Source organism: Pristiophorus japonicus, chromosome 26 (assembly GCF_044704955.1).
Source record: "Pristiophorus japonicus isolate sPriJap1 chromosome 26, sPriJap1.hap1, whole genome shotgun sequence".
NCBI classification, from domain to species: domain Eukaryota; kingdom Metazoa; phylum Chordata; class Chondrichthyes; family Pristiophoridae; genus Pristiophorus; species Pristiophorus japonicus.
In genome coordinates, this window is record NC_092002.1 from 4,384,712 (window position 1) to 4,404,814 (window position 20,103).

Below are 20,103 nucleotides of genomic sequence, written 5' to 3' on the forward strand. Positions count from 1 at the left end.
TTCTGCCTCTACCAGCCTTTCAGGCAGCGAGTTCCAGAGCTCCCACACTGAGTATTTTACTTCGATGGACGTTGACTCGCACGGCCCTGTATCCACTTAAACCACGGCTGGTTCACCGTTACGCCAGGAATGTAACGGTAAAACCAGCCTTGTGATCAGAGTTGTGCACTGGAGTTTTGTGTCTGGTGTGCAAGCTCCCCCAACCCCTCCGTAGGCGGAGCTGGTTCCAAAAGCCAAGTGGTTTCACTCCACAGCAAACAGGCAGAGCGCCAGGTATGATCAGCCGCTTAGTCCAAGTGATGCAACTTGTGTAGCGATAACAGTATAAAGAGGGTGCGACACTGACCGTGGAGCACGCAGCTCTGTGCAGAACCCAGCCAGATTTTGATGCTGGAACCGACTTGTCCGCTACCTTCGCACTAGCGCTAAGGAGATTAAAAGCGAAGATTTTAAATGGTACAGCTGTTGCCGGGAAAAGTTTCTTGGAATGTTCGCTTATTGCTGGCGTTAATTCAACCTGGTGGTTCCCAGCCTGACACATGCTGCACACATTGCGCTGATATGAAACCACTTTACACCACAAGATGTGCTGTGTCGCTGGTTTATTATTAGTGTCGTTAAACATAGAAACATAGAAAATAGGTGCAGGAGTAGGCCATTCGGCCCTTCCAGCCTGCACTGCCATTCAATGAGTTCATGGCTGAACATGCAACTTCAGTACCCCATTCCTGCTTTCTCACCATACCCCTTGATCCCCCTAGTAGTAAGGACGACATCTAACTCCTTTTTGAATATATTTAGTGAATTGGCCTCAACAACTTTCTGTGGTAGAGAATTCCACAGGTTCACCACTCTCTGGGTGAAGAAGTTTCTCCTCATCTCGGTCCTAAATGGCTTACCCCTTATCCTTAGACTGTGACCCCTACTTCTGGATTTCCCCAACATTGGGAACATTCTTCCTGCATATAACCTGTCCAAACAGGTCAGAATTTTAAATGTCTCTATGAGATCCCCTCTCATTCTTCTGAACTCCAGTGAATACAAGCCCAGTGGATCCAGTCTTTCTTGATATGTCAGTCCCGCCATCCTGGGAATCAGTCTGGTGAACCTTCGCTGCACTCCCTCAATAGCTAGAATGTCCTTCCTCAGGTTAGGAGACAAAAACTGTGCACAATACTCCAGGTGTGGCCTCACCAAGGTCCTGTACAACTGTAGCAACACCTCCCTGCCCCTGTACTCAAATCCCCTCGCTATGAAGGCCAACATGCCATTTGCTTTCTTTACCGCCTGCTGTACCTGCATGCCAACCTTCAATGACTGACGTACCATGACACCCAGGTCTCGCTGCACCTCCCCTTTTCCTAATCTGTCACCATTCAGATAATAGTCTGTCTCTCTGTTTTTACCACCAAAGTGGATAATCTCACATTCATCTGCCATGCATTTGCCCACTCACCTAACCTATCCAAGTCACTCTGCAGCCTCATAGCATCCTCCTCGCAGCTCACACTGCCACCCAACTTAGTATCATCCGCAAATTTGGAGATACTACATTTAATCCCCTCGTCTAAATCATTAATGTACAATGTAAACAGCTGGGGCCCCAGCACAGAACCTTGCGGTACCCCACTAGTCACTGCCTGCCATTCTGAAAAGTACCCATTTACTCCGACTCTTTGCTTCCTGTCTGACAACCAGTTCTCAATCCATGTCAGCACACAACCCCCAATCCCATGTGCTTTAACTTTGCACATTAATCTCTTGTGTGGGACCTTGTCGAACGCCTTCTGAAAGTCCAAAATGTACCACATCAACTGGTTCTCCCTTGTCCACTCTACTGGAAACATCCTCAAAAAATTCCAGAAGGTTTGTCAAGCATGATTTCCCTTTCACAAATCCATGCTGACTTGGACCTATCATGTCACCTCTTTCCAAATGCGCTGCTATGACATCCTTAATAATTGATTCCATCATTTTACCCACGACTGAGGTCAGGCTGACCGGTCTATAATTCCCTGTTTTCTCTCTCCCTCCTTTTTTAAAAAGTGGGGTTACATTGGCTACCCTCCACTCGATAGGAACTGATCCAGAGTCTATGGAATGTTGGAAAATGACTGAAATGACTGTCAATGCATCCGCTATTTCCAAGGCCACCTCCTTAAGTACTCTGGGATGCAGTCCATCAGGCCCTGGGGATTTATCAGCCTTCAATCCCATCAATTTCCCCAACACAATTTCCCGACTAATAAGGATTTCCCTCAGTTCCTCCTTCTTACTAGACCCTCTGACCCCTTTTATATCCGGAAGGTTGTTTGTGTCCTCCTTAGTGAATACCGTAACCAAAGTACTTGTTCAATTGGCCTGCCATTTCTTTGTTCCCCGTTATGACTTCCCCTGATTCTGACTGCAGGGGACCTACGTTTGTCTTTACTAACCTTTTTCTCTATACAAATCTATAGAAACTTTTGCAGTCCGTCTTAATGTTCCCTGCAAGCTTCTTCTCGTACTCCATTTTCCCTGCCCTATCAAACCCTTTGTCCTCCTCTGCTGAGTTCTAAATTTATCCCAGTCCCCAGGTTCACTGCTATTTCTGGCCCATTTGTATACCACTTCCTTGGCTTTAATACTATCCCTGATTTCCCTTGATAGCCACGGTTGAGCCACCTTCCCTTTTTTATTTTTACGCCAGACAGGAATGTACAATTGTTGTAGTTCGTCCATGCGGTCTCTAAATGTCTGCCATTGCCCATCCACAGTCAACCCCTTAAGTATCATTCGCCAATCTATCCTAGCCAATTTACGCCTCATACCTTCAAAGTTACCCTTCTTTAAGTTCTGGACCATGGTCTCTGAATTAACTGTTTCATTCTCCATCCTAATGTAGAATTCCACCATATTATGGTCACTCTTCCCCAAGGGGCCTCGCACAACGAGATTACTAATTAATCCTCTTTCATTACACAACACCCAGTCTAAGATGGCCTCCCCCCTAGTTGGTTCCTCGACATATTGGTCTAGAAAACCGTCCCTTATGCACTCCAGGAAATCCTCCTCCACCGTATTGCTTCCAGTTTGGTTAGCCCAATCTATATGCATATTAAAGTCACCCATTATAACTGCTGCACCTTTATTGCATGCACCCCTAATTTCCTGTTTGATGCCCTCCCCAACATCACTACTACTGTTTGGAGGTCTGTACACCACTCCCACTAACGTTTTTTGCCCTTTGGTGTTCTGCAGCTCTACCATATAGATTCCACATCATCCAAGCTAATGTCCTTCCTAACTAATGCATTAATCTCCTCTTTAACCAGCAATGCTACCCCACCTCCTTTTCCTTTTATTCTATCCTTCCTGAATGTTGAATACCCATGGATGTTGAGTTCCCAGCCCTGATCATCCTGGAGCCACGTCTCTGTAATCCCAATCACATCATATTTGTTAACATCTATTTGCACAGTTAATTCATCCACCTTATTGCGGATACTCCTTGCATCAAGACACAAAGCCTTCAGGCTTGTTTTTTTAACACCCTTTGTCCTTTTAGAATTTTGCTGTACAGTGGCCCTTTTTGCTCTTTGCCTTGGGTTTCTCTGCCCTCCACTTTTACTCATCTCCTTTCTGTCTTTTGCTTTTGTCTCCTTTTTGTTTCCCTCTGTCTCCCTGCATTGGTTCCCATCCCCCTGCCATATTAGTTTAACTCGTCCCCAACAGCACTAGCAAACACTCCCCCTAGGACATTGGTTCCGGTCCTGCCCAGGTGCAGACCGTCCGGTTTGTACTGGTCCCACCTCCCCCAGAACCGGTTCCAATGCCCCAGGAATTTGAATCCCTCCCTGCTGCACCACTCCTCAAGCCACGTATTCATCTGCGCTATCCTGCGATTCCTACTCTGACTAGCACGTGGCACTGGTAGCAATCCCGAGATTACTACTTTTGAGGTCCTACTTTTTAATTTAGCTCTTTGCTCCTTAAATTCGTCTTGTAGGACCTCATCCCTTTTATTACCTATGTCGTTGGTACCAATGTGCACCACGACAACTGGTTGTTCTCCCTCCCTTTTTAGAATGTCCTGCACTCGCTCCGAGACATCCTTGACCCTTGCACCAGGGAGGCTACATACCATCCTGGAGTCTCGGTTGTGGCCGCAGAAACGCCTATCTATTCCCCTCACAATTGAATCCCCTATCACTATCGCTCTCCCACTCTTTTTCCTGCCCTCCTGTGCAGCAGAGCCAGCCACGGTGCCATGAACTTGGCTGCTGCTGCCCTCCCCTGATGAGTCATCCCCCTCAACAGTACTCAAAGCAGTGTATCTGTTTTGCAGGGGGATGACCGCAGGGGACCCCTGCACTACCTTCCTTGCACTGCTCTTCCTGTTGGTCTTCCATTCCCTATCTGGCTGTGGACCCTTCACCTGCGGTACGACCAACTCGCTACACGTGATACTCACGTCATTCTCAGCATCGTGGATGCTCCAGAGTGAATCCACCCTCAGCTCCAATTCCGCAACGCGGTCTGTCAGGAGCTGGAGGCGGATATACTTCCCGCACACGTAGTCGTCAGGGACACCGGAAGTGTCCCTGAGTTCCCACATGGTACAGGAGGAGCATATCACGTGACCGAGCTCTCCTGCCATGACTTAACCCTTAGATACACTTAATTTGGCAGCAACAATGCTAAAGGGTTACTTACTGTTATAAAAAAGAAAAAGAAAAGCTACTCACCAATCACCAGCCAATCACTTACCCCCTTGGCTGTGACGTCACCTTTTGATTTCTTTCTACTTTTTTGCTTTTTATCCCGGCTGCAGCTGCACAAGCTCCGCCTCTCCACGCATCCCCCGCTGGGCCTCTCCACGCACCCCCCGCTGGGCCTCTCCACGCACCTCCCGCTCCGCCTCTCCACGCACCCCCCGCTGGGCCTCTCCACGCACCTCCCGCTCCGCCTCTCCACGCACCTCCCGCTGGGCCTCTCCACGCACCTCCCGCTCCGCCTCTCCACGCACCTCCCGCTGGGCCTCTCCACGCACCCCCCGCTGGGCCTCTCCACGCACCCCCCGCTGGGCCTCTCCATGCACCTCCCGCTGGGCCTCTCCACGCACCTCCCGCTGGGCCTCTCCACGCACCTCCCGCTGGGCCTCTCCACGCACCTCCCGCTGGGCCTCTCCACGCACCTCCCGCTGGGCCTCTCCACGCACCTCCCGCTGGGCCTCTCCACGCACCTCCCGCTGGGCCTCTCCAAGCACCTCCCGCTCCGCCTCTCCACGCACCCCCCGCTGGGCCTCTCCACGCACCTCCCGCTGGGCCTCTCCACGCACCTCCCGCTGGGCCTCTCCACGCACCTCCCGCTGGGCCTCTCCACGCACCTCCCGCTGGGCCTCTCCACGCACCTCCCGCTGGGCCTCTCCACGCACCTCCCGCTGGGCTCTCCACGCACCTCCCGCTGGGCCTCTCCACGCACCCCCCGCTGGGCCCCTCCACGCACCTCCCGCTGGGCCTCTCCACGCACCTCCCGCTGGGCCTCTCCACGCACCTCCCGCTGGGCCTCTCCACGCACCTCCCGCTGGGCCTCTCCACGCACCTCCCGCTGGGCCTCTCCACGCACCTCCCGCTGGGCCTCTCCACGCACCTCCCGCTGGGCCTCTCCACGCACCTCCCGCTGGGCCTCTCCACGCACCTCCCGCTGGGCCTCTCCACGCACCTCCCGCTGGGCCTCTCCACGCACCCCCCGCTGGGCCTCTCCACGCACCCCCCGCTGGGCCTCTCCACGCACCTCCCGCTGGGCCTCTCCACGCACCTCCCGCAGGGCCTCTCCACGCACCCCCCGCCGGGCCTCTCCACGCACCTCCCGCCGGGCCTCTCCGACTCACCTCCCGCTGGGCCTCTCCAAGAACCTCCCGCTCCGCCTCTCCACGCACCCCCCGCTGGGCCTCTCCACGCACCCCCCGCCGGGCCTCTCCACGCACCTCCCGCTGGGCCTCTCCGACTCACCTCCCGCTGGGCCTCTCCGACTCACCTCCCGCTGGGCCTCTCCGACTCACCTCCCGCTCCGCCTCTCCACGCACCCCCCGCTGGGCCTCTCCACGCACCCCCCGCTGGGCCTCTCCACGCACCCCCCGCTGGGCCTCTCCACGCACCCCCCGCTGGGCCTCTCCACGCACCTCCCGCTGGGCCTCTCCACGCACCTCCCGCTCCGCCTCTCCACGCACCTCCCGCTGGCCTTTTGTTAAGCATCTTTATCACAACGATGGAACCATTATACTGCTGCCCAGAAATTGTGAAGCAGTAATCCTACAAACCAGGAACCAGTGACTAATGACCGCCTTTAACGCCGTCATTTGCATAGCCAGACCTCTTAACTAACTTGTGCATGTATGTTTTGGCAGTATGCCATCGAAACATTGCATGCTATTCCTGCCAACTGATTTATATAGCATATACTTTTCATAATGTGGTGGTGCGTGGCTTCTGGCAAATTATTTCAATTCACTACTTGCGAATCTTTGGGTGAAAGAAAGACTTGCATTTATATAGCGCCTTTCACGACCTCAGGACATCCTGAAGTGCTTTAGAGCCAATGAAGTACTTTTGGAGTGTAGTCACTGTTGTAATGTGGGAAACGCAGCAGCCAATTTGCGCACAGCAAGCTCCCACAAACAGCAATGTGATAATGACCGGATAATCTGTTTTTGTAATGTTGATTGAGGGATAAATATTGGCCTCAGGACACCGGGGAGAATGCTCCTGCTCTCTTCAAAATAGTGGCCATGGGATCTTTTACGTCCACCTGAGAGAGCAGTCGGGGCCTCGGTTTAACGTCTCATCCAAAAGACGGCACCTCCGACAATGCGGCGCTCCCTCAGCACTGCCCCTCCGACAGTGCGGCGCTCCCTCAGTACTGCCCCTCCGACAGTGCGGAGCTCCCCCAGTACTGCCCCTCCGACAGTGCAACGTTCCCTCAGTACTGCCCCTCTGACAGTGCAGTGCTCCCTCAGTACTGCCCCTCCGACAGTGCGGCACTCCCTCAGTACTGCCCCTCCGACAGTGCGGCGCTCCCTCAGCACTGCCCCTCCGACAGTGCGGCACTCCCTCAGTACTGCCCCTCCGACAGTGTGGCGCTCCCTCAGTACTGCCCCTCCGACAGTGCGGAGCTCCCCCAGTACTGCCCCTCCAACAGTGCAACGTTCCCTCAGTACTGCCCCTCTGACAGTGCAGTGCTCCCTCAGTACTGCCCCTCCGACAGTGCGGCACTCCCTCAGTACTGCCCCTCCGACAGTGCGGCGCTCCCTCAGCACTGCCCCTCCGACAGTGCGGCACTCCCTCAGTACTGCCCCTCCAACAGTGCAACGTTCCCTCAGTACTGCCCCTCTGACAGTGCAGTGCTCCCTCAGTACTGCCCCTCCGACAGTGCGGCACTCCCTCAGTACTGCCCCTCCGACAGTGCGGCGCTCCCTCAGTACTGCCCCTCCGACAGTGTGAGGCTCCCTCAGTACTGCCCCTCCGACAGTGTGGCGCTCCCTCAGTACTGACCCTCTGACAGTGCAGCGCTCCCTCAATACTGCCCCTCCGACAGTGCGGCACTCCTTCAGCATTGCCCTTCTGACAGTGCGGCGCTCCCTCAGTACTGACCCTCTGACAGTGCAGCGCTCCCTCAATACTGCCCCTCCGACAGTGCGGCACTCCTTCAGCATTGCCCCTCTGACAGTGCGGCGCTCCCTCAGTACTGACCCTCTGACAGTGCGGTGCTCCCTCAGTACTGACCCTCTGACAGTGCGGCACACCCTCAGTACCACCCTTCCGACAGTGCGGCGCTCCCTCAGCACTGCCCCTCCGACAGTGCGGCGCTCCCTCAGCACTGCCCCTCCGACAGTGTGGTGCTCCCTCAGTACTGCACTGGAGTGTCTGCCTGCATTGTTTGTTCAAGTCTCTAGCTTGGGACTCGAACCCACAACCTTCTGACTCCGAGGCGAGAGTGCTACCCACTGGCTGACTCAAAACTTACAACTAGAGTGTTTGACAGCATTAGATTTTTTTAATGGATTGAAATTCAGACTCAGTGTTGTTCGTTATCGTGTCACATAACTGGATCTGACTGCACTGAGCCTGTTCCAGTCAGGAATGCTACAATAACCTCCACATCCTGGGTAAGACAGGGTGATAAAAATCAGTTAGGGATCCTGAACGCTGCTTTGCGAGGCAGCTTGCCGAGCGTGACATAGGGATAGGAGGAGGCCATTCAGCCCCTTGAGCCTGTTCTGTCATTTGAGGAGATCATGGCTGATCTATGACCGAACGCAACACACCGCCTTTGGCCTGTATCCCCTTAATCCCTTTGGTTAACAAAAATCTAGCAATCTCAGATTTAAAATTAACAATTGATCGAGCATCAGTTGCTGTTTGCGGAAGTGAGTTCTGAACTTCTACCACCCTTTGTGTGTAGAAGTGTTTGCTAACTTCAGTCCCGAAAGGTCTGGCTCTAATTTTTAGACCGTGCGCCCTGATCCTAGACTCCCCAACCAACAGATAGTCTCTCTCTGTCTACCCTATCGGTTCCCCTTAATATCCTGAAAACAGATCACCCGTAACCTTCTACAGAACGCGGACTGTACAGGCTTCCACAGTTGAACAGCCCGCTAGCACTCACGACCTAAGCTTAAACGTGCGGAGCAGATACAGGGGTGAGATAGTGACTGTGGGCTCATACTGCAGCAGGAATTAGCATCTTCAGTAACGGCTGGTGGCAGAAAGGCAGGGCCTAGCTGGCGCTGTGTCTGCTGGTTTTCTGACTAACCCCCAGAGCAGCCAGTCTGCTGCTGGCGCTGTGTGAGGAATGGCTGACGGTAAATGTGTGTTCTCCGCAGGCCCTGTCCCAGCGAGACCCTCCGCACAACAACTTCTTCTTCTTCGATGGAATGAAAAGCAACGGGATTGTCGACTGCATCGGGTCCAAGTGAAAGTCTGCAGCCGACGGGAAACCATGTCCTAAACGCACTTCCACCCAACAATCTCCACCGCCTATAACAAGACGACCACCCAATATCAACACTTGAAATGTCCGGACAATAGAATCCAAATTATTTTGCAAGAAACTTGAGGAATTCGACTTGGCTGCATCGACGGGCAGTGGTGGAGAGATCGCTGTCTGAAATCTCCAAAGTGCAAATAAATGCCCTTAAAACCACTCGGGCGCAACTTGTCAGCAATACTGCTGCCATTTCTGAGCAAGCTTTCTTGTCCTGTTGCTGCAAACGGATTGTCGGTATATTTCAGTGTTGGGTACTGGTATATTTGTGGACACATGTGTCCCCCACCCCATTCATTCATGCACATGTACACCCACACCCACTCAGATCACTGAGGTTTTGCTAGGCAACCCCACTCCAATATGCAGATTCAGTCCGCCCACCGTAGCACTGAGACATTAATATTACTGTCATACTGCCATTCAAATTCCACAGCAACTTTTTTGACTGTAATATTTTTATTAACTCTGAACAAAAACGTGAATTTAAAGACTTCTTGCCCTTTCGCTTGTTCTCTCTCTGTCTTCAGTCTCCGCTGAACTAATCTCCAATCCCTCTGACTTCTGACTCCCGCTGGTATTGGCTCGAAAACCAGCTCGTATCACCAGCCAATCAAATGTGGCTTGGCACTGCTGCCTCATTGGTGCAAGCACGTCACCCTTGGCGTAAAGATCCATCAACCTCGGGAGCCACACTGGTGGTTCCTGAACGCTAAGATATCTGGTGACCCAGCAGCTCCGTGCTGCTGAAGATCAGATGTGTTGACCTTTGGTCCACTTGACTTCGCCTTTCCCGAGTACCACCCAGCCCCACTGTCTGCCCCTTCGAGCTTTAGCATTCACCTGAATGACCACACAGTGCCCCCTGGCAGTGCAGCACTCCCGCGGTACTGCCCTAAGGGTTGTTGACGGCTCACACACCCGGGGACGAGTTTGGGTCGAAAATTAAAGGCTTGAAAGTCTGGGGTGGGGGGGGGGGGGGGGGAATCCCGGCCGCAACACGTTCTTAATTCCTTGGTGGAGCTGCGGAGACAGACAGTAATTGACCACAGACGGCTCATTCCTATAGTCGATTTGAATCCAATACACCGAGCTGCTCACAGTCTTGAGGGCCTTCAGGTAGATGGGATAATTTAGCTTCCCCATCCCACCACTGCATTGCATTGTATTAATCCGTTCACACCAGGAGCTTCCATCGCCGAGTGTTTACTACGTGGGCCTCAAACTGTTGAGGACAGGATCTCTCGATGCAATCGGAAGCCGGATTGTTGGAAGCAGCATGGCGGCAGTTGTACAAGCACCGGCACAGCTTCCACCCGAATAATAGGGCCACGGCACTGAATTATCCAGGAAACGCTGGTTAGTTGCCGCGGGAAGCCAGGGAGCGTAAAGCTGCACTAGCAAACAACCTGGTCAGCCTTGGAGGAATCCTACTGGGTATTGAGACTGCCAGGGACTGAGGCCAGCAAAAGTGACAATATTTGTTTACTGTTAAACACTTTGCGATTCTGTGGGAAGCTGAGGATGATATCATTGTAGTCGTGCAGCAATAATTAACTAAGTCAGCGTGCCACTACCAACAGAAACCTCTGCCCCTCACTCTCACTAATCCTCGGCGTTAGTGTTTTACAGCAGGAGGTGAGAGTACGAGTGTTGGTTGAATGTGTTCCTGCAGAAACAGTGCTGCACCCAGTACTGTACAACTGTGCACATCCCATGATTTTGTGTTTTTAAAAGGGGCCTGTCCAGCATGTTAGTGTTCATACAGTTCTCTCTACTGTTTTAATTAGGTTAATTTAGACATTTACAGCACGGAAGGAGGCCATTCGTCCCATCGTGCCCACACCGGCCGACCAAGAGTTACCCAGCCTAATCCCACTTTCCAGCTCTGGGTCTGTAGCCCTGTAGGTTACGACACTTCAGGTGCACATCCAAGTACTTTTTAAATGTGGTGAGGGTTTCTGCCTCTACCACCCTTTCAGGCCGTGAGTTCCAGACCCACACCACCCTCTGGGTGAAGACATTTCCCCTCAAATCCCCTCTATGCCTCCTACCGATTAGATTAACAACCTCTGCAAAAATAGTACAGGGAGGCTTTAAAACGAGCTTGGTAAACACTCGCCCTATAATGTAATTCTCTGGCATTTGCAAACTTGGTTGCAGGCTAAGTGCGTTACACTTTAGTAGTTTTGCCTCTGAGTGATTAGAGTTCGCCGGGTACGTTCTAATTTTGACACGCAGGTGCACCTCAAATCCAATGCGGAGGCGTTCGCGTTACTCTGCCTATCATACACGGATCCGGGGATCAATCGCAGAAGGGTTTTCTGAGTGACCCTCGATTCTTCACCACCTTCACTTGTCTTCACAGGCAACTACTTCCTTCAGTCGGCTTTGGCTTCAATAATCACTTTGTGAAAGCCTCTTCGAGTTTTAGTTGCTTCCTTTAAAAGTTTTGTAATTTTTTGCCAGGCAGTCTTCTTGGTCTGTGAATAAATTTGGCCTTTTTATTGAACACCCGCCTTTTCTGACCTTGAGCCTTCTTTATTTGAGCCTAAGTGAAGAGGTTGGGCTGTGGGGGGAGTCCATCGTCGTGTGGCACTGAGGGAACCTCACTACTGTGTATCAGCTGTGGCTCAGTGGGTAGCACCCTCGTCTCGGAGTCACAAGGTCATGGGTTCAAGTCACACTCCAGACTTGCACTTGAGCACATAAATCAAGGCTGACACTGCAGGGCAGTACCAGAGGGGCAGTACTGAGGGAGTGCTGCACTGTCGGAGGAGCAGTATTGAGGGAGTGCCGCACTGTCGGAGGGGCAGTACTGAGGGAGTGCCGCACTGTCGGAGGGGCAGTACTGAGGGAGTGCTGCACTGTCGGAGGAGCAGTATTGAGGGAGTGCCGCACTGTCGGAGGGGCAGTACCAAAGGAGCGCCACACTGTCGGAGGAGCAGTACTGAGGGAGTGCCGCACTGTCGGAGGGGCAGTACTGAGGGAGTGCTGCACTGTCGGAGGGGCAGTACTGAGGGAGCGCCGCACTGTTGGAGGGGCAGTACTGAGGGAGCGCCGCACTGTCGGAAGGGCAGTGCTGAGGGAGCGCAGCACTGTCGGAGGGGCAGTACTGAGGGAGTGCCGCACTGTCGGAGGGGCAGTACTGAGGGAGCGCCGCACTGTTGGAGGGGCAGTACTGAGGGAGCGCCGCACTGTCGGAAGGGCAGTGCTGAGGGAGCGCAGCACTGTCGGAGGGGCAGTACTGAGGGAGCGCCGCACTGTCGGAGGGGCAGTACTGAGGGAGCACCGCACTGTCGGAGGGGCAGTATTGAAGGAGCGCCGCACTGTCGGAGGGGCAGTACTGAGGGAGTGCCGCACTGTCGGAGGGGCAGTACTGAGAGAGCGCCGCACTGTCGGAGGGGCAGTATTGAGGGAGTGCCGCACTGTCGGAGGAGCAGTATTGAGGGAGTGCCGCACTGTCGGAGGGGCAGTACCTAAGGAGCGCCACACTGTCGGAGGAGCAGTATTGAGGGAGTGCCGCACTGTCGGAGGGGCAGTACCAAAGGAGCGCCACACTGTCGGAGGAGCAGTACTGAGGGAGTGCTGCACTGTCGGAGGGGCAGTACTGAGGGAGCGCCGCACTGTCGGAGGGGCAGTATTGAGGGAGTGCCGCACTGTCGCAGGGGCAGTGCTGAGGGAGTGCAGCACTGTCGGAGGGGCAGTACTGAGGGAGCGCCGCACTGTCGGAGGGGCAGTACTGAGGGAGTGCTGCACTGTCGGAGGGGCAGTACTGAGGGAGCGCCGCACTGTCGGAGGGGCAGTATTGAGGGAGTGCCGCACTGTCGGAGCGGCAGTGCTGAGGGAGTGCTGCACTGTCGGAGGGGCAGTGCTGAGGGAGCGCCGCACTGTCGGAGGGGCAGTACTGAGGGAGCGCCGCACAGTCGGAAGGGCAGTGCTGAGGGAGTGCAGCACTGTCGGAGGGGCAGTACTGAGGGAGCGCCGCACTGTCGGAGGGGCAGTGTTGAGGGAGCGCCGCACTGTCGGAGGGGCAGTACCAAAGGCGCGCTGCACTGTCGGAGGGGTAGTACTGAGGGAGCGCCGCACTGTTGAAGGGGCAATACTGAGGGAGCGCTGCACTGTCGGAGGGGCAGATTGAAGGAGGGCCGCAGTGTCGGAGGGGCAGTACTGAGGGAGCGCTGCACTGTCGGAGGGGCAGTACTGAGGAAGCGCCGCACTGTTGGAAGTGCCGTCTTCCGGATGAGACGTTAAACTGAGGCCCCGTCTGCCCTCCTCTCAGGAGTAAAAGATCTCACGGCACTATTACAAAGAAGAGCAAGGAGTTAAACCCTGTATCCTAGCCGATATTTATTGGGGTTAGTGTCAGTCTATGCAGCCAATATTTACCCCTCAATCCATATGTGATCATACTGCATTGCTGTTTACCGAACCTTGCTGGGTGCAAACTGGCGGGTTTTCCTACATTACAACAGTGACTGCACTTCAAAAAGTACTTCATTGGCTGTAAAGCGTATTGGGACGTCCTGAGGGGTTCGTGAAAGGCGCTATATAAATGCAAGTTCTTTATGGTTTCACAGGCTTCTGGTGTCTTGCCCTGGGAGCCTCACCAGACCTTGTTCTATTTTTACCTCGCGGTTCACTTCCTTGTCCCAATGTTTTTTTTTTGTTTTTGCTGCCGATTTCTCCTCCAGCCCCCCATACCCTGTTGTGACTCCAGCACGTGACGTCACGGCTGTTGACGTGAGACTAGGCCGGAGTGGCATCGTGCCATATCAGCGGGCACGGTGCCCGTCTGCAACATAAACAGTTTTCAGAAGCAAAAAAAAAAGCAAAGTGCTACCTTTCCCCGAAACCCAACTTGCGTCAGTCTGTTTACTGTGTCTGCCGGAAGGGTTTTGTGTGTTTGCAGCCTTTTTAACCCCTTGCTGCCCCAATCTGCCTGCATCCCAGCCACACCTCATCTGAATTCTGCTTGCATAAAATTGCAAGTTGCACATTCGAACAGCTATCAGTGATTCATCGAAACATAGAAAATAGGTGCGGGAGTAGGCCATTCGGCCCTTCGAGCCTGCACCGCCATTCGATATGATCGTGTCATGGCTGATCATTCAACTTCAGTACCCCATTCCTGCTTTCTCCCCATACCCCTTGATCCCTTTAGACGTAAGGGCCACATCTAACTCCCTTTTGAACATACCTGACGAACTGGCCTCAACAACTTTCTGTGGTAGAGAATTCCACATGCTCACAACTCTGAGTGATGAAGTTTCTCCTCATCTTAGTCCTAAATGGCTTACCCCTTATCCTTAGACTGTGTCACCTGGTTCTGGACTTCCCCAACATCAGGAACATTCTTCCCGCATCTAACCTGTCCAATCCCGTCAAAATTTTATATGTTTCTATGAGATCCCCTCTCATTCTTCTAAATTCCAGTGAATATAAGCCCAGTCGATCCAGTCTTTCTTCATATATCAGTCCTGCCATCCCGGGAATCAGTCTGGTGAACCTTCGCTGCACTCCCTCAATAGCAAGAATGTCCTTCCTCAGATTAGGAGACCAAAACTGTACACAATACTCCAGGTGTGGCCTCACCAAAGCCCTGTACAACTGCAGTAAGACCTCCCTGCTCCTATACTCAAATCCTCTCACTATGAAAGCTAGCATGCCATTTGCTTTCTTTACGGATGAGACGTTAAACCGAGGCCCCGTCTGCTCTCTCAGGTGGCCATAAAAATCCCACGGCACTATTTCGAAGAAGAGCAGGGGAGTTCTACCCGGTGTCCTGGGCCCAATATTTAGCCCTCGATCAACGTCATAAAAAAAAACATTATCTGGCATTTATCTCACTGCTGTTTGTGGGAGCTTGCTGTGCACAAATTGGCTGCCGCGTTTCCCACATTGCAACAGTGACTACACTCCAAAAGTTACTCCATTGGCTGTAAAGTGCTTTGGGATGTTCAGTGGTTGTGAAAGGTGCTATATAAATGCAAGTCTTTTCAATCGAGACAGATACCTGGATTCCCTCCCACCCACTGCCTCCGCCATCGACGGGTCAGGTCAGCATTTCCACCTATTGGCGAGGGTTGCCAACTCCTCCAGGATGGCCCTGGAATCTCCAGGGATTAAAGATTCATCTCGCGAAACACTGCCGCACGCAACACCCGGGGCGGGGAATCGCAGGAGGGGGGCGTTTGAAAAGAATTGTGCGTTTTTGTTCATTTTCTTCAAACACTTTTTGTTTATTTGTGGTAACAATGATGGAGGATGGGGGGGGGGGGGGGGAGGCTATTCGACTAGGTGGGGCGGTTAGAAGTGGGAGATCACGTGATGGAGACACTGGGAATACCGCTCACTGCGGTGGCCTATCTTCCCGTTTAGCTGCGCGGAACGGCACGGAGGTTTGAATGGGCCGCACAGACTCTTAAAGAACATATGAAATAGGAGCAGGAGTCGGCCATTCGGCCCCTCGAGCCTGCTCCGCCATTCAATGAGATCACGGCTGATCTTCGACCTCAACTCCACTTTCCCGCCCGATCCCTCAATTTCCTTAATATCCAAAAATCTTATCGATCTCAGCCTTGAAAATACTCAACGACTGAGTCTCCACAGCCCTCTGGGGCAGAGAATTCCAAAGATTCACCACCCTCCGAGTGAAGAAATTCCTCCTCATCTCAGTCCTAAATGGCCGACCCCTTATCCTGAGACTGTGACCCCTGGTTCTAGACTCCCCAGCCCGGGGGGAAACATCCTCCCTGCATCTACCCTGTCAAGCCCTGTCATGTTTCAATGAGATCACCTCTCATTCTTCTAAACTCGAGAGAATATCGGCCCAGTCTACTCAATCTCTCCTCATAGGACAATCCCCTCCCCAGAATTACAGGAATCGTTGTCCACGACCCCGATGTATTTGTTTTGCATCTAGTGTGCTTCTGTTACATTTCAAAAGTTGAGGAGGTACAGCCATGTTTCCTAAACAAAAGGACGTCTGTCACTGAGATACAGCTTAAAATTAACGACTGGCTGCCCTCTGACCGAAGCTGTTCATCAGTAGCTACATCCCGCTGAACCTGTCTGTTTAGACCGTCCAGGTAGGCAGCTGAACATTTTCCCCGCGCACCCAAACCCCAGGTCAGCTGTGACAACGCAACGCGATCCACTACTTCTACAGACCGTCCGGATATTCTCCCCAGCGAGCCCTCACAATGCCATGGATTTACAACAAGAACACCTTGTACTTATCTAGCGCCTTTAACGTAGCAAAACGTCCCATGGTGCTTCGCAGGAGCGAATATCAAACCGAAATTGGATACCGAGCCACATAAGGAGATATTAGGGCAGGTGACCAAAAGCTTGGTCAAAGAGGTAGGTTTTAAGGAGCGTCTTGAAGGAGGAGAGAGAGAGGCGGAGATGTTTAGGGAGGGAGTTCCAGAGCTTGGGCCCCAGGCAACAGAAGGCACAGCCACCGATGGTGGAGCGATTATAATCAGGGATGCTCAGGAGACCAGAATTGGGGGAGCGCAGACATCTCGGAGGGTTGTAGGGCTTTTTATTTGCTCACAATTTAATTGGCGAAAGAACCAGAGGGGCAGACGAGGAGAATGTGTTTAGGCAGTGAGTTGTTGTGATCGGGAACGCGCTGCCTGAAAGGGCGGTGGGGCCAGATTCAATAGTAACTTTCAAACAGGGAATTGGATAAATACTTGAAAAGGAAACCTTTGTAGGGGTTTGGAGAAAGAGCAGGGGGGAGTGGAACTAATTGGATAGCTCTTTCAAAGAGCTGGCACAGGCACGATAAAGAAAGAAAGACTTGCATTTATATAGCGCCTTTCACGACCACCGGACGCCTCAAAGCACTTTACAGCCGATGCAGTACTTTTGGAGTGTGGTCACTGTTGTAATGTGGGAATCGATGGGCCGAATGGCCTCCTGTGCTGTAAGATGCTGGGTGTGCGGAACCTGTGGAGCTGTGCCCTGGCAAGAGGTAGCGGCTTCAAGAGACAAGCGGAGGCCAGAGTAAGGCAAGTTAAACTTTAAACCCTCTCAGCCATTTTGGAGTGTGAAAGAATCGTCTCTGGTGAAATAAGCCACGTGCAGTGGTTGCTCAGTGATGTGCAGTTGACGATTGAATCGGCAGACGGAGTGCTGTTACAAAGCGCTGTCTTTTGTACGAAACCTTTAGAAATCCTGATTCAATCATGAGGTTTCTTGGCAAGTGTGTCTGTTTTGATGCCCAGCTTTTGGTCTCCAGCCTTGTTGAATATTGTTCTGTTGGCACTGTACAGACACCATGTAAGTAGTTATGGCTGCAGGGTTAAATAGACTAAATAATGGAATCTTTCCAGTCCGGTCCTACCTGGATTTGTGGATTGACACGCCTTCTCTCTCGCACACACACACACAACGCTGGCTAGGTCACTGGGGCATGGCATAAACGGTTTTGACATTTGCTGTACCTGCATAAAATCATGCCCCATAACCCCCCTCGCCTACTGTTAAATATGTCAGTTCCGCCCCCAGCACCCACCCCGATCCAGTTAAAGGATATTTATATAGAGCCTTTCATAACCTTAGGACGTCCCAAAGCGTTTTACAACCAATGAAGTACGTTTGGACTGTTGTAATGTGGGAAACACAGCAGCCAATTTGCGCACAGCAAGCTCCCACACACAGCAATGTGATAATGACCAGATCATCTGTTTTTTTGTTATGTTGATTGAGGGATAACTATTGGCCCCAGGACACCGGAGATAACTCCCCTGTTCTTCGAAATAGTGGAGTGGGATCTTTTACGACCACCTGAGAGGGCAGACGGGGCCTCGGTTTAACGTCTCATCCGAAAGATGGCCCCTCCGACAGTGCGGCACTCCCTCAGCACTGCCCCTCCGACAGTGCGGCGCTCTCTCAGTACTGCTCCTCTGACAGTATGGCTCTCCCTCAGTACTGCCCCTCTGACAGTGCGGCACTCCCTCAGTCCTGCCCCTCCGACAGTGCGGCACTCCCTCACCACTGCCCCTCCAACAGTGCGACGCTCCCTCAGTACTGCCCCTCCGACAGTGCGGCGCTCCCTCAGTACTGCCCCTCCGACAGTGCGGCGCTCCCTCAGTACTGCCCCTCCGACAGTGCGGCGCTCCCTCAGTACTGCCCCTCTGACAGTGCGGCACTCCCTCAGTCCTGCACTGGGAGTGTCAGCCTGGATTTTTGCGTTCAAGTCTCTGAAGTGAGACTTGAACCCACAACCTTCTCACTCCAAGGTGAGAGAGAGATGAGGAGGAATTTTTTCTCTCTGAGGGTGGTGAATCTGTGGAATTCTCTGCCCCGGAGAGCTGTGGAGGCTGGGTGATTGAATATATTTAAGGTGGAGATAGACAGATTTTTGAACGATAAGGGAGTCGAGGGTTATGGGGAGCGGGCAGGGAAGTGGAGCTGAGCCCAAGATCAGATCAGCCATGATCTTATTGAATGGCGGAGCAGGCTCGAGGGGCCGAATGGCCGACTCCTGCTCCTATTTCTTATGATTCGAGAGCCTCCCGAAACAGCTGGTTGTTTCCCCAAAGTTGCTTATTTTCGGGAAAATTTCCTTTTCCTCTTCTGGTGCTCGTTGCACCTTTCAGTTCGTTGGCTGGGTGCCTTGCAGCACCTCACCTGAGCACGTGTCCGAGTGCGAGTCGCCGGGTATTCAGCAACAGCATGCATCGCCGCGGACTCTGACCCTGTCCACCCGTGTCCGTCCCAGCGGTGTTTTCGTGCTCTCGCCAACGCCTCACTGCTCGGAACTCCTTCACGGCAAGTGAGCCCCAGGTGGGCAGCGGAAACGTTACAGGGACCACCCTCAAAGCCTCCCTGATAAAATGCGACATCCCCACCGACACCTGGGAGTCCCTGGCCAGAGACCGCCCTAAGTGGAGGAAGTGAATCCGGGAGGGCGCTGAGCACCTCGAGTCTCGTCGCCGAGAGCATGCAGAAACCAAGCGCAGGCAGCGGAAGGAGCGTGCGGCAAACCAGTCCCACCCTCCCCTTCCCTCAACCACTGTCTGTCCCACCTGTGACAGGGACTGTGGCTCTCGTATTGGACTGTTCAGCCACCTAAGGACTCATGTTAAGAGTGGAAGCAAGTCTTCCCCAATTCCGAGGGACTGCCTGTGATGATGATAGACCCGGGGGCTGGTTACACATTCCTCGGTCGACACATCCTGCGACTCTGTAATTGAGTAGATTGAAGAACTGGTTTGGATTTGTCCGGCCCACAAGATCCTCAGGCCCCTTGCCGTGGCTGACTGAATGCCTCGTCTGTTCATTTCATGCCACGCTGCCAGAAATATAATCCCCAACTTCTTTCATAAAAGCACAACCACACCTTGTTTCTGAACCCTTTTTAAAAGTTCACGATTTGTGTTATTTTTTTGCCACTTTCTCTCCCGAGGGTTTTGGCTCCTGGCTGGGCACAGTGCCACGGACAGCAAATGCCGTCTGGTTCCTTTCTGGCTTGGCCATAATTCACGTGTGAGCTTTCGCTGTGACGGCCAGCGTTGCCACAGTTACGGGAGGGATTCTGTCACCGTCCCAGTTCATCATGTTCTCGTGTTGTCTAATCATTTGTTTGAGGATTTTGTCCAAAAGTAGTCTTGGATGGGCAATCAATTCTTGAAATAAGGACGCCGTACACCTCAAACACTTTGGCAACCCTTCACTCAACCGTTTATTGGGACGTCAGTCAGGTTCTCTTCAACTCCTCCTGTATTTCGTTCCTCTGACAACCTTCAGCTTTTGACATCCAAGTTCGACCTTCCCCGAATTATGGCTTCCTGACTTCACTGATTCTTCGATTAAAAATGTATTCCTGGGATGTGGGAGTCGCTGGCAAGGCCGGCATTTATTGCCCATCCCTAATTGCCCCTTGAGAAGGTGGTGGTGAGCTCCTTCTTGAACCGCTGCAGTCCGTGTGGTGAAGGTGCTCCCACAGTGCTGTTAGGGAGGGAGTTCCGGGATTGTGACCCAGCGACGATGAAGGAACGGCCGATATATTTCCCAAGTCGGGATGGTGTGTGACTGGGAGGGGAACGTGGAGGTGGTGGTGTT

The 20,103-nt window shown here is 53.0% G+C and overlaps 1 protein-coding gene across 1 annotated transcript in view; it reads left to right on the top strand.

Moving 5' to 3' along the window:
* The window catches only part of sae1 (SUMO1 activating enzyme subunit 1), a 151,818-nt gene extending 142,613 nt beyond the window's left edge, over positions 1 to 9,205 (top strand). Inside the window, exon 9 of the mRNA XM_070867669.1 lies at positions 8,864 to 9,205. Coding sequence (XP_070723770.1) covers positions 8,864 to 8,956 — 93 coding nt within the window. The 3' untranslated portion in view covers positions 8,957 to 9,205. The remainder of the gene's footprint in view (positions 1 to 8,863) is intronic.
* The last annotated feature ends 10,898 nt before the right edge of the window (positions 9,206 to 20,103 follow it).